We start from the raw sequence: 15,768 nt of genomic DNA on the forward strand, positions 1-15,768 counted from the left end.
AGCACTCTGAAGATGTTCCTGTTGTGTAGTAGCAGGACTTGAGCATGCAGCACAATTCTGCTGCATTCAACTGCAGTTCTGGATTTTGGGTGGGACTATCAATTTCAGGAGGGATTCTCATAGCATTTTCAATTGCTGACATTACATCCTTATTTTTTTCAAAATAAAAGGCATTTTATATTTCAATAATCTTGTCTGTGACTATGCAATATTTTTCACAGGAAGCTCAGAAAACCAAACATCTTCTAGGAGCTTGTCACTTTTAAAACATGCACCATACATGCACTAAACATGCAAAACATGCACTAAGCCAAAAAGATTCAAACTACATGTGTGATATTATGATTATGTATTTCAAGAGTGTCTGCCCCTTGAGGGAAAAAGAAACCAAAAACAACACTGGGATTTCTGAAAGAAATAAAACAGCTGAAACCAGGGAAATATACTCCAACATAAACCATTACAAACACAAGTTCTATAGAACCTCACTACTCTTTATATTATCAGAAAGAAGAATCATAAACCAGTAATTTATAATACAAAGCCAGAACTGAATGAAGAAATAATAAAAATACAGTTGTATCTACAGGAACAAGTAAACGGCACAAAGAAGAACAGACTAATAATCATATACTGCATTTTGTTCACATCATAGAATGCTCTCTAAAACAACAACGAGTAAACATAAGATCCTGTGCTCAGGATCACACAACAACAGATTTAAGGTAGTACATCACAAACACCAGTTCTCTTGACTTCCAGACTCACATACACTTAATTCTTTTTCTCATACCAAGTGCCAAATGTATTTTCATTTTGAAGCATGCACTTACTTTGAACAACAAACACCTCTTCCCTGAGATTTAAAAAGCTCCTGAATTCACCAACATGATGAACAAATTAGCTTGCACTGTTTCAAAAATTCTACCATAACACAATTTTGTTCCCACAGGTAATACTGTGGGAACTAATTGTAACCTAGCCCGAATGTGTTACAAGAAAAAAAGCTTCTTCTTTTCCCTCTCTGTTCTTCTTCCTTTATCCCTCATTAATGCCTGTCTCATCAGCACAGTTCCCAACAGAAGGTGAGCTTGGAACCAGCTATATTCAAAATTTGGGGATAAGGCACAAGAGGTCATTGCAAGGGCGTGGGAACCAGAGCAGTCTCCAATGTGGTATCCTGCCAGGCAACACAGGAGTCACCACATCACCACCCACTAAAACTGTATTTGCTCTATAATGCTGAAGAAAAATAACAGCAAGGGAGACCACACAGAGAGAGCTTTAACTGCAGAGTGTAACATGATTTCAGTGCTGGGCTGGACTTGGGAATGCTGGTAATGTGGAAAAACATTACACAGCAATAACGGTTTATAAGGAGAAGCTGGCCAATTTTAGTCCCTATCACCCTATTGCATTTTTCTTGCACCATAACTTTGAAATAAATAAAACCACTTTGGAAAGCTATCTAAGAACTGAACACAAACTACAATTGATACTGATCCATTCACATCTCTTTTTACATACATGTGCTTTAGAAATGTGTTTAGATACATATGCATTTTTGGTAAAGCATATAATTAGAATACGTGTATTTATACAAATTTTAGTTGATAACACACACACGCACACATAGGAACCTTGAAGTTACTTTAGAAAAGAAGACATCCGCTCATCCACCAAATTCTAAGAAGCTAAAAAACTATTTGTGATGGCCATTTCACTTGTTTTTATTACTTCTGAGTAACTATAGAATTTCCAGTATTAATTCCAGTTTAGCTCCAAATCCACAAGCCTAACAGCATACCATATAAAACACAAGTTAGTGGACCATCACACTACAATTACTCTTGGATTTAAAACGTAAGAGTAGTGCATATCAAGTTTCTCGCACAATAGAAGTGTGGTGGTTTACAACAACCTGGGTACCATAGACCTCTATGAGGTTTACATACAGTTTGGTTACTGTATCGAGATATTTTATTTAGCTAAATTACTCTGCTAATGAAATTTTGAAAGAGCTTATTGTAATTTCATTCTTATTATATACTATAATCAAATCACTAACATATTTGTGCCTATTTGTGCTCTAGAGGTTTTCTTCCAAATAGAAAAAAAAAGTATAAATTAAATTTTGTTTTTTTATTACCATATCCATAAGGCAAACATAAGTCAAATCCTACAAATAATCCAACTGCCAAAAATGCACACCCACATTCCTAAATAAATATTCAAACATATTTCTAGCGGGCTAAATTAATCATACTCTTGGTTTCAAAGTGCTGTCTGACCTAATGTCACACAAGTATCCTTACAGTACCATGTACAAGCTGCACAACATATTAAATATTTGAGAAAACAATTTCTGGATCAAACCTTTTTCTTCTATACAGCCCCTCTGAAGCTTCTAATCCTTTTGTTTTTAATTGGTATGCCATCTCCCATGCATGCATCCTCACTCTTACCAATGCCTATCAACCAGCAATATCCATCTTTCAGCTGCTCTGTTCTTTATACTTCCATTCATTCCACTCCTTGTCCACAGGATGTCCTCTCTAAACCAGCATTCAAAGTTGCTGCACTGGTCTTTGCACTCTGTGGATATCTTATTTTGAAAGCAGACTTTGGAGCAGAGACAAGTAAGGACAACCTAAGTGTGGCAGCACAGTAATGTTCCATTCTTTTTGGGGATCAGGATGTGAATACAAGGCAAATGTGAACATTGTTAATAAACAATAAACCAATAATTAAAGCAAAGATTTTACTTCTTTTTATGTATAACCAAGATTTTTCTATTTTATTTCTATAGTTATGTGTGGTACCATATGCTGTATTCAACTCACAGCGTATCTGATACAGAAAAATGAGGCCTTGTATATAGCTCTATCTTCTAGAATACCTAAATCCCCAGATGACATACAAAGTGCTATTGATGACAAGCATTTATGAGATTTGCAAGTATAGTAATGGATTCCTAAAATGGAAATTTGCAGATTCCATTAAAAAATTAAGAATACTTAAAGGCATCATTCTTTTCCTATCTACAGTACATACTCTGCAAGCAGTTTCATAGGCTGAAGATAGATACTGCATGCCATTTTTTAGTTCTATTTTATGAAATACATAATTCAAGTGCATAGCACACATGCTATTTCACACTGTAATTAACAATTAAATTTTCTGTTGCAGTTAGCTCATTATTTTGGAAAAGGTATTGTGTCATGATTTCTCATAGGAAAGATATTTAGCACACTGCATAAACTTCATTCAAAACCAAATTACAGTTAGCAAACATTTTGTACTAAGAATTCTGATCATATTTGCAAACAAAAACAAATAACTAAGTAGTCTATAATAATATACAAGGAATTTCAATTGTTTAAATTGCTAAACTGCCATAGGCATGAAGATTGAAGAAACAACAGTTTTAAATCCTCCCTGGCCAAAGTTTAGCATTTTTTAAGACAGAGGCAGGTGCTGAGTACCTACCCCCACCAGTCAGATTCTTTTCTCTTCATCCATTCTTCATCACTGCATGAAATACTTTTTCTCTTCCACCAGTTCAGTGTAAAACTAAATATTCAGTGACATTTTTAAGACTCCAGATTTGCCTTTGCATTAGCAAGCTGTATGCCAAATGACAGGTATTTCCCTCAAATATGCTGACAAATTTGAAACTCTCTGTCACTTCTGAAGCATGACAGAGCAGTATCAAATATACTACATGTTGCACATACCAGTAACGAGTCCTTTATGACACAAGCCACTTCCTCCAGTGAATTCAACTGTATGGAAACCAGCTGGTCTAAAAGATATAATGTGGCTTTTTCAAGGCTTGGTAAGTGACGAAGCCACAGGCTGAAGACAGCAGTTTCAGGGAGGGAGATCTTCTTCCTGGTTTAGAGAGAAAAATACCATTTTCTCTGAGAAACTGAAAGGAAGATAAAAATCTATGGTTTTGTTGGTTTTTTTTTCAAAGCACATTGGAGAAAAAGAAGACACAAAGATCAACTTGCAGCAAGAGAGAGAAAATCCTGTTTATAGTACTCTGTTCAGTATATAATGGCAAAGAATGACAAGGGACCACCAACATCTGCAAATGAAACCTTACCACATGTCTTTAAAACAAAAAAAAATTATGATGGATGCCAGCAAATGGAAACAAGAGGTTTAAGTCTGAAGTTCCCTTCCTCTCTAGAGAAAGGTCCTGCTCCACACCTGTGCTCTTCCAAACCCAGACCGCTTCCCGTAGACCAGTCTGCTCAGAAAGTGCCAGCCCCTGACAGATAAGCAGGAAGACCCTGGATAGTATGATTGCTGTCCAAACCAAAGCATTATCTGTCCTTGCAGACAAAAAAGTAAAAAAAAAAATGAGGTAGAGGTAGCTAAGTTTTCAGCCTGCCAACACTGCCCAGAGCCATTTAGAAGATAAATGGTTAAGAAGGTAGTTGTTGCTTCACCTGAAGCCTTCAGTTATAGCTCAGCTGAAGTACAGTGTTGTATCACTAGGAAATAAAAGGCAGAATTTATTTTGAGTCAACACAACACTTGTGTGGATCAGCACAACTCAAAATACACTAAAGTAATCACCCAACAAGAAAAGATATCACAGAAAAAAACATCCTGGAAAATTTTTTGTAACTATCACAATAGTTGCAAATTAAAATGTTAAAAACAAACAAACAAAACAATAAACAACAAGAAATATGTGCCTTGGTCTTAAATCAAGTTAAGACTGAAAAAAATTAAAATTAGGCTAGAGAGAACATGCAAACTAAAGCTTCTGATAAGAAAGATTTAACACCATTTTGGGATCCATTTTCAAGGTATGTATTTTGCCACACATTCATTTAAATATCAGCCCTCACAGCCTTCTGTGACTGCCCTTGCAGATGGTCCCACTGGAACAATGCTCAGTTCTGTGGAGCACTGCAAGTCCCAGTATCTAATATCCCTAGTTCCTAGAGCAGAATTCACCCATGTTCAGAAGGAAAACAAGTGCTCAGAACACAATGACAGAGGTAGGTAACACAGAATTCAGCCGTTAAAGTAGAGAAAGAAAAAAAACAAACAATAACCAAGCACATTCACAATAAGATCACATAAGCTTCAGAGACGGTTCAGGAGTATAGAACGCAAAGCATGTGTAAGCCTATACTGGCTCTCACAGAAACCATACATTTCTGTCAAGGGCCCTAAAAGAATCACTTAGTCAAGAGCCATGTGAACTGAATAATTTGGGCTCACTGTGATAAACAAGTAGCCCTGAAGTTAAAGAAAGGGACAATCATTTCAGTCAGTAGAACATTTTATGACCACCTAAAGGATTCAGACTCTCATCATGAAGTGGCAAAAGTATGTCATGATGGACTGCCCATCGGCTTACTGACATCTGTATAGATCACCTGTGCTGAACCTATAAACTTGCTCTGAAAGTTTTCCAAACTGTGTTACTGCTTGTGCAACCCATCCAATCTGAAGGCAATACGTCCAGTCTGAAGCCATAAAAGGTGGAAAAGTGAAAGATAGCTCTCTCTTTTTTGGGACATGTTTTTCACTACCCACCTTCACATTCCTTTTCTACATATATTCCTCAACTTCTAGTAACTTGTACAAATTAATAATTGTGCTTTTCCACTAATTATTGAATTTTGCTGGATTCCTTAGTGGAGCAATATAACAACTTCCATTGGAACGTCTCAGAAATTACAATGTTGAGTACAGAGAAAGCAATTAAAACTTCTGTTAAAACGGAGACAAATGGATAATTGAAGTGTTCACACAGGACCTTCTCTAATATTAAAAAAATAAATAAATCTGTATAATACAGGCCCTCAGCTATAATTTGAATAAACCAGCTCTCAACCAGGAGCAGGCTGTGCTTTCGCTGTCTTTCCTTCCCTGGCATAGATAATTTGCTGATGCAGCTTCACTCAGCTGGCTGTCATCAACAGACTGTTTTATCAAAACTGTAGGTTTAGTGAGAGTAAAATAAGCAAAGCTGTATTTCAAAAATTGCTCCCTCAGACTCATCAAAAACTATCTGCTGAAAACCAGGAAAATTTAAAATCTTGAAAACAAATTTCACAGAAAAAAAAAACAGAAATATAGAAGCACTCAAACATAAGGATGTATCCTGTGCCCAGAAAAATAAAGGTGGCTCTCAAAATACCAAGTTAGGAATTTTGATAGACTTATGTGAAAGGTAAATCACACTTTAATGAAAAGCGATCAGGTCTTTTATAAAATTCTTAAAATTAACTGAAGACTTTAACCTCCATTTTACAGAAAAGGTGGGATGAAGTTCCAGTCAATATTTGAAGCTGTTATTCCACAATTTTCACATCAGCAACATAAAATTCTGCTTTGGCCAACAACCTGAGCTCTGCTATTTGACTGTGGAAGATTTACAGTGCATCCAGCATACTAACACAGAGAAAAGACATTTAATTGAATTAATAATGTTTAGGAAAAGAGCATAAAAAGTAAACAGACCATGCTACTTACTTTAAAAAGGCCTCATTCACAGCCTCCAGAAACTCTGAACTGAGAATTTCTTTTGATGCACCTCCATGGTAAAGAAGGAGAGTTTCCAGCAGTGGAGTTAGATCAGGCAAAGTAATAAGAGGGAGGCAGAAAAGGGACACAGCATTCACACGACTGGCTGAAACTCTGAGGGAAAAAATAAATAGAGTTCATATTTCAGAAAAGTCAGAACTTCAATTTCTAAAATAATAAGGTAAAAGAAGATTAAATTATTTACAGAAGGTTAAATATAAGAGATGAGTATCTTAATTGCAGAAAAAATACTTATTTGAATGACTGTTGACGTGTCATTACATACCGCCTGAAAAAATCTCAAGAGATCAGATAAAATTTTAGTGCTCAAGGCAAACCAAATGAGGACTATCACCCCAATTCTGAAGTGCAGCCAGTTGCATTCACTCAGTAATAACACCCTTCCTAGGAGGGAATACTTGTCTTTTTCAGGATCAGCAAAGCACAGACTAAGACTATAGATTCACAGCTCCCATGCTGGTTTGCTAGACACTCACAAAAGACCACCTAGCTGCTTTTAAGGCCTCCTTTTGTTCCCTTCACCTTTATCCTCTCAACAGAGACAACTTCTATGAACCAAACAGTATGACTACTGCTGTCTTCAAGTGCTCAGTTAAAAAGTTTTTGTCTTACAGGTCTACAGTTGAAGGAATTTAAGACTTTTGGATCTTCACATACGAACCACTCACTTGACCTCAACAGTAAAACTACATGCTTGGAAATGATTAAAGACAGTGGAACCTGGAACATAAACAAAACATGGAAACTTTGGAACATAAAAAGGAAAATAGCACACAATGCAAGAGGTAACATTTGCAAAGGAAATTACAGTTTCCCAGAGCATATGTGTTTTCCAGCACATGAAACTGCAGGTTTTGCTAAATGTAGTTTTGAGGCAGAAATTACACTACAGGCTGCTGTGAATAAGAGCTAACTGTATGGCTCTACATGTATTAAACCTACTCCCAAATAGATGTTGCCTAATGATCACTGGCATATGCTGACAGGTGTGCTGTGACTTGTGGACGTGGGGTACCATTGTGGTTTCCACAGTGAGAGAAATAAAACATGACACATTTTCAAATTTCTGAGTAAGCACATAACCAAATATGTATTTAAAGTTTCTTACACTAAAGCACCTTGAGATGCAGTTTTATTATCAGGAGTGTTTCGGTACAAAAAGTGCAGTAGTTTGTTTTTTTCCCCAGGATATACACATAAAGTTCACAGACCTGAGACTTTAAATCAGTCCCCCTTTATAACATTCTATTTCTATTTCCTTATCCAGGTTTAGCAAACTTAAGAAGCTTCCCTTACTCAGAAGAAAAAGCCTGCAAAGGCAATTTCCTTCTTCTACATAATCTTCAAAATATGTTCTTGAAGAATACTGCACAGTGCATTCCACTGCGTGCAATCAATTTGCACAGACATTGCCACCTGTGTTGCTGTTAGCACCACTGAATGGAGAAAGGAAACAATGGTTAACTGCAAACTACCTTTGTCTCTGCAACTTGAATAAACAGCCATTTCATAATTCTTATGCTCAAAAATTAACCTAAGTTCAAAGTTTCCCTTTTCTCATTGTAGAAATCAATTTTTTCTCTTCGTAACAGTCTCATTAGCTTTCAGCTCAGTCTGCTTCATCCTACTTTATGATGAGAAACTTAACATGATCCGGCTTCAGTGTGCGCTTGCAGCCCAGAAAGCCAACTGTATCCTGGGCTGCATCAAAAGGAGCGTGACCAGCAGGTCGAAGGAGGTGATCCTGCCCCTCTACTCTGCTCTTGGGAGACCTCACCTGGAGTATTGTGTGCAGTTCTGACGTCCTCAACATAAAAAGGACATGGAACTGTTGGAACAAGTCCAGAGAAGGGCCACGAGGATGATCAGGGGACTGGAGCACCTCCCGTATGAAGAGAGGCTGAGGAAGTTGGGGCTGTTCAACCTGCAGAAGAGAAGGCTGAGTGGAGACCTCATAGCAGCCTTCCAGTATCTGAAGGGAGCCTATAAGGATGCCAGAGAGGGACTCTTCATCAGGGATTGTAGCAATAGTACAAGTGGGAATGGGTTCAAACTAGAACAGGGAAGATTCAGGTTAGATACAAGGAAGAAGTTCTTTACTGTTAGGGTGGCGAGGCACTGGAATGGGTTGCCCAAATAAGTGGTAAATGCTCTGTCCCGGGCAGTGTTCAAGGCCAGGCTGGACAGGGCAACCTGATCTAGTGAAAGATGTTGCTGCCTGCAGCAGAGGAGTTAGGCTGGATGATCTTTGAAGGTCCCTTCTAAACCAAACCATTCTAAGTTTCGCAGATCATTCTATAAACTCTCATGTGAAGCACATCTTAACAAGCTTGTCGACACCTGAAATTATCTACATGTATATCAAAATATTTCCACCCAAAGGCTAAGTTGCTCAAGACTGGGCCTCACTGAACCATAATGATCCAAGCTATCAAAATGGTGTTTAGATAACACCTACCTCCCCTGAATGTTAAGTCCATTGAACTGATTTCCTCTGAGTTCTGTTACTAATGAAAAGACCATCTGTTAAATAAAATAAAATAAATTACACATACTTCAAATAAGCAGACATTAGTTCCATGGTTCTCTGTGTGACTGACATACTATAGAGGTTAATAACTTGTTCTATTCACTTAGCTTGATTTTTAGTTGTTTTTTTATTACTGATGCCAAATAAAGCTGTCCAGATCCCTGAATAAACTATGCTGCAAAACGTTTCTTAGCACACATTATATACCTTCCACATCTGAAGAGTGAGAAGCTATTTGCTTTAGGTCTGCTTCCCCAAGAGTTAAGGCAAAATTTCAGAGAAGCATTACTAATAATTTGTATATGTTTTATGTAATTTAAGTCAACATATTATGAAATATTATCCCCATTATTTTTACATATTAGACGTAAAAGACACTTCTCCCAAGATGTAGGGCTCATATACCATTTTAAATGCAGTTTACACAGTCAAAAAAAGCATTCAAAAAGTTATATTCTCATACTCAAAATAATATATATAATTTAAACTTCGCAGGGAAAAACATTGATAGGGCAGATTTTTTTATTTTTTTTTATAACACAACAGCAACAGGAATTTTGTTTTTATGAACCCCTATTACAGCATAATCTAATAAAATTTTTCTCGTTTGTCCAGAGATCTCCCACTTCATTTTTTCCCTTAAAAGGCTGCAAAAGTAACTGAGGTAAGAAAAGATAAACAAAATTCAGACCATGTTCCTTATCACAATGACAGCTCCATGTATGTGCTTATAAAACGGTGATTTATTATTAACAAAATCTCAATTGCACAAAATACTTACATTTTTAACTAAGTGACAATAATAATCTGCTGACGTGTAGCCAAGAGTTGATATGAATGTACTGGTTTCAGCTTCATTACTTTCCCACTTAGAAGAAGAAAGGAGATGGCACAGCAAACTCTGTGAGAAAAAAACAGAAGTGCAATGGAAAAAGTATTAGGCTACAACACTCCGTGTAAAAAGAACTCGCTGCTGTGGACTGTATCAGACTGCTATTTGGGGTAAGATCATTTGGTCAGTTGTGGCCATTTTACACAAAAGAGCAAGCAGCTCCCACCAACCATAAGGAAAATGCTGCAAGCTGCTATGCTATAGTCAAACATGGGTTCACACACCACATGATTTCAATAGCTCTGCAATAGCAATGGAGGCCATCCATGTCAAAACCTGATAGGCCTTAGGTAGGTTTCAGTTCTCAGGGAAGAATTTCGGTCTGGTATCATCTGGATAGCAGTAGTCAACATTGCTACACAGCAAAACACTCTCCTGTAGTCTTGATCAAGAAGAGAAATTTCAAAGTTAGCATTTACTTTTCTGTATTGCTCCTTCAAGAGGCCCCAGTATTTTTGACAGGATTCAGGATCTAGCCTCACAATTTAATTTGCTTAATTTCCTCATTATCTTGAAAAGATAATTATAACATTTTAGTGTGACATTTAATTCTCTACAATTTCATTATGAAATGCTGTTAGTCATATTTAATAAACCCTTCTGAATATAAAATCAAAACAATCCTTTGATGATAGATTTAGAGTGAAGTCAGATGAACACACGTGGTACATTGGTTCTGCAGGCACACACCAAGGATTCCAATAGCACTCTGGTTTTGTGCTTCCCCAGTTCTTCAGAGCTCTACTACACCTCTGCTCTTCTTTTGATGGATGTTACACCCCAGTACCTTCCCAACTGACCTACTTTATGTAAACAGCTGTGAGAAATCTTAAGCAGGTTTTTGTATCCTGCTGTCATAACTGAGCAGAAGTAGTCTTATGTTGCTTATCAAATGATCTGCTCTGAATTTGGTACAGTTTTCTTTTCTTCCTGTCCTCTATTGCTACATACTGATACAACAACAGCTTCATTCCCTTTCCAGAGGTTCATTTGTGGGCCTTATAGATCATTGAGACTTAAAGTGTAAACTAAATTATTCATATGACAGTAAGAATAAACCCTTTGTAACAAAGGGTCAAGATTAGCAAGCACCAAGAAAGACCTTCCTTTTAAAAATATGTAATTAAAAGGAAAGTTCAGACAAAAGCTTTGTGACTTCTGTGGTCTTAAGGTGTGTCACTCTCTATATGCTTTTTAAAAGAGGGATCTGATGAAAGATTTGAGACTTAAAAAAACACAAATCAGTTCATTTCATCCTTTCAGAAATACAAACCCAATAACTATGCATGCTTTTGCCAAATATCCCCAAGCAAAGTAGAAAATTTGAGATCTACATAATTGTCAGCTATTTCTGGCAGTAAATCCATTACCACTCACTGTCTAATCCACTAATGCCATATTCAACAAGACAGAAAAATGGATGAGTCTGTGGCAGAAGTGCAGCATTCAGGAGAAAAAATAAAAAAGTGTCATGATTCTGGAAAATGAACTGCAGTCAGGCACACTGTGCGTTCAGAAATTATTTCTGTCTTGATTTCCCGTGTTATTCATTAAGTAGGAAGCAGGAAGGAAACCACCTTGGCTCTAGCTGCAAGAGAATACATCCATCCTGATTGCCTTGGATTAATGTCCTGTTACATAATATCTTTCAGACTGAAACTGAATTAATAAATTTTCATAAAGCCCTCACAATGACCAACTTTCTCGAACAACCTTGCCAGTGGCTTTATTTTATTGATGCAACTTATACTGAGTATTATTTTAGCTAATTCAATTTAACCAGTGCTGCACAGAGATTTTTGATATCTTTAACAGGCAGACAATCCCAGGAACATCTGCATAAAGAGATAAAATCATTTACTTTATCAGCATAAATACAGTGCTTCATATGCTTTTAGACTGGCTATCAAGAAAAATTTATTTATCAATAGGGTGATCATGCATTAGAACAGGCTGCCCAGGGAAGTGGTGGAATCATTGTCCCTGAAGTTGTTCAAAACACATGTAGATGAGGCCCTCAGTGATATGGTTTAGGGGTGGTCTTCACAGTCCTGGGGTAATGGTTGGACTTGATGACCTTAAAGGTGTTTTCCAACCCAGTTTATTCTATGATTCTCTATCTTCCAGGTTTTGTAGCGGAGGAGGCCTGATTTACGTTTACTCCTCTGATTTATAGACTGGCTATAAGGCTGTACCTTATTAATTCACTCAGGGAAAGTGGAGGGAATAGACTTGAAACTAAAGACTTCTGAGAATACAAATTAAGAAAACAGACCACTATGTTCCCTGGTTATTGTCCCTCTCTATCTAAAGAGGATTAAGCAACTGAATAATGTTTCCTACATGTCAATTTTCAATTAAGCTAAGCCAACTCTTTCAATATTCCTCTAAGTAATGAAAGCCAATTTCCATGCGCTGTAAGTGATTTGTTGAGTTACTCCATGAAGTTTGTTTCTTGAAGTTTGATCTCTTGGAGCAGATGCATCTATGAAAGCCTGGAAATTACTTTCCTGGAGTAGAATTTGCCCTTCCACTGAGATAAGCAGGACAGCACTGGGCAGATACCAACGCAGCTAGTGTCCACAGCTCCAGAAAGGGGAAGGAGGTGCATTAGTCTTCTGATACTGGCTTCACTAATCAGGGATTCAAAGCTCTTTCCCCTTCTTTCTCTAACAGGAAGTATCTTACTCATGTTGACAGGGAAAAATATAGAAGCCTGAATTAAAGGTATAATTACTTCTTAAATTAGACAGCAGCACAGAAATAGTACTTGATTTCTATTACAGGGCCACATGACAAGTTTTATGCTAGTAAGTGTATTTGTGTAGCAACACTTCTGGAATTTATGACACAGTTTCAAAGACATTCCAGGGGAGCCAGATAAAAAATAATCTGTTTCTGGAAACTTCTCAACATGCTCTTCGAAGTTATTTATGATACTGCATCTCCTCAGAAGCAGATGTAAAAATCAGTGGGGAAATACACTTTGGAGAGAGGAGATGGATGGTTTCACCGGGATGAGACATTCAAAAAGCCATGACACCACTGGGCCCTTTTTGCCAACTTGGATGAATCTGTCAAAGTGATAGGTAGAGCAGGACAGAACAGAGAATTTATCATTTATCTATTATACAAAACATTTCTCTTTATTATATTTTCCTTGAAAACACAGAGTGCCAATATTTTTTGAGACGAGGTTATTAATGACAATCTGCTGAAAATTATGATCCATGCAAATTTGTTGTAGTAAGTACAACATGGATACCTGAGGGTAAATTTCTGGCATCTGGTCAAGAAACAGGTTTATTTCTGACCTTTCCATCTGCTTTGAAAGAAACCAGATTTCCTCAGCTCTGCTAAGAAAAAGCAGGTATAATAAGAAAAACTATTCAGAGGAAACATTAGAAGTTAGTGCTACTTCCTCTTTGCATTTTATCAGATTTTTGAATATTTCTTCTACGGCAATAATTTCAAGAGTCTGTAGATCAATTTTACTCTTAGATGCTCCCTGTACAGTCAGGTGGCGTATTTCTTTCAACACAGGTCTAGAAGACAAGAGATCAAATTCTATTTCCAACCTGGTTTTAAAAATACTTCAAAACTATGTTGTCCATCACAACATTAATGATAAATTAGATAATATGATTTCCAATCATTATTAAAAAAAAATAAAAATGCTATAAAATAGGTACTATTTTTTTTTCTTTGAATAGTTTGGATTCTAACATCCCAAATTAATTCCTAAATTATTTTTAAAAGAGTCCTCGGGAAGCAAGGTATACACATTGCTCTGATTTGTTGAAAAGTAAACTCATTTGTTTGTTTACTAGCTTCCAGCAGCTCAGTCCAAAGCTAATTCCTACAGGTATTTTTACTAATATTTTCTTTAAAATCCTGCCTGAAGACTTCAGAGCTCTATTTTGCTCCATACCCTCTACATGCCCCATACCCTACACATGATCAACAATAAAACACAAACAAGGTCTTGTATTTTTAGATCCTTTTTACTATGAAATAAACAGCCAGTTCTGGAGAATAGTGGTAGCTAAGTCTGTAAATGACAAGGCAGCATGGTATTTCAGAGGTATTTCAGTTCTATGACATAACACAATCCATATTATTTTCACACACTTATCCGTTCATAATAAAGCCTCTGACTTTTAATTTTGTTTAGAAGACCTCTTGCTCATTTGCTCCTTAGTTCCAGGAAAGACAGAAAATTAGTTTTCCACAAACCAAAATCAAAATGTAAAAGAATAAAGGTAGTCAAATATTACACAAATTTAAACATAATGTAGCTTCCAAAGTATTGTTTTATTCTAATTAATTTGTATTCTTAACATTTATTAAAATCTCAGAGTATACTTAAGGTGAAATTATATGCCATATATATTGGTTAACAATGTAATTATTATCAGCACATGAAAGTGTATTTTATAAGCTGGTAAAAAAAATAACTGCTTACCACTGAAAAACTAGCGAAAATCTCCAATTTCTGCTTTAAAATTAAAATTAGTTAAAATACACTTCAATTAGACTATGCACACATGGATATTTCAATGATTAGCCAACACAAGGATAGTTCAATGATTATTTAGTCAACACAACCTCCCATTTTACCAAATTGAGTAACCTCAGCCACTAGGTTTCCTCTAGTAACCAACAGACAATGGAGGTTCTCTCTGGCCCTCCTTTTATTACTAATATATCTGAAAAAATACTCTTATTATCTTTTATGGCAGTGGCCAGATTTAGGTCCACTGTGCGTTCACCTTTCTAACTTTCTCTGCGTAACCTAACAACATCCTTGTACTTTTCATGGCGTGACAGTCCTTCTCCAATAGATAATAAATTCTCTTTTTCCTAGAGTTCCAGCAATATGTCCCTGTTCAGCCAGGATGGTCTCTTCCCCATTGGTTTGATTTTCAGAAGATAGGGACTGGATGCTCCTGTGCTCAATGGATTTCGTTCCTCAAGAGTGTCCAGTCTTCCTGGACTTATCCTTATCCTTATTCCTTATCCTTCAGTAATATTTCCCAAGGAATTGTGCCAACCAGCATCCTAAACAGGCCAAAGTCAGCCCTCTGGAAGTCTAAAGTGAAGGTTTTGCTGACCTTCTTCCTGACTTCTCCAAGGACTGAAAATTCCACCATTTTGTGACTGCTTTGCCCAACACAGCCTCCAACCATTATATCACCCACCAGTCCTTCAGTTTGCAAAGAGCAAACCTAAACAGACATCTCCCCTAGTTGGCTCACTAACCAGCTGGGTTAGGAAGTTATCTTCCACACCAAATCAGTTCAGTTTCAACTTAACTTTAAGAAAGCTTAGAATATTCTTCAGTAATATACTGGATCAGGGCCAAAGTGCCTAAGTATAGGGTGGGGAGTTTTCTTCCTACATTTCTTTCTGACATTTACTGTCAGGAAGTTTTTTGTTTCAGCACAGCTCATGGATACATGCATTTGCAGGATGTTTTTCATTAGCTAAATTCTATACCAGAAGTTTAGGATTTACTGGAGCTCTCATTTTTCTCTTTATTCACTTGGAATGACAATCTGACATCTGCCCACATATAAATCCCCACTGATAACCATGAAAGACTAGTTGATTGTAAACAAATTATTCTGCTAAGCACTCCTACAGGGTCTTGCCATTTAAGCATGTGATCAAGTTACAGAAAATCTGTAGATAAATTACTAGATTGAATATTACTTTTAAATAAAAAAAAATAAAATAAAAAAATAATAACCACCACCCCCCAAAA

General features: G+C 36.7%; 1 protein-coding gene across 2 annotated transcripts in view; it reads right to left on the reverse strand.

Moving 5' to 3' along the window:
* Window positions 1-15,768, reverse strand: part of FANCC (FA complementation group C) — a 107,324-nt gene that overhangs the window by 25,178 nt on the left and 66,378 nt on the right. For both annotated transcript variants that reach the window (XM_061456333.1, XM_061456332.1), the window contains exons 5-8: window positions 9,891-10,010; window positions 9,038-9,102; window positions 6,508-6,672; window positions 3,738-3,894 (exon numbers count right to left, since the gene is read on the reverse strand). In XM_061456333.1, coding sequence (XP_061312317.1) covers window positions 3,738-3,894; window positions 6,508-6,672; window positions 9,038-9,102; window positions 9,891-10,010 — 507 coding nt within the window. The remainder of the gene's footprint in view (window positions 1-3,737; window positions 3,895-6,507; window positions 6,673-9,037; window positions 9,103-9,890; window positions 10,011-15,768) is intronic.

This window comes from Pezoporus flaviventris, unplaced genomic scaffold, assembly GCF_033815535.1.
Source record: "Pezoporus flaviventris isolate CSIRO_AGI_PZ_B2104156 unplaced genomic scaffold, CSIRO_AGI_Pfla_v1 ptg000022l, whole genome shotgun sequence".
Lineage (NCBI taxonomy): Eukaryota > Metazoa > Chordata > Aves > Psittaciformes > Psittacidae > Pezoporus > Pezoporus flaviventris.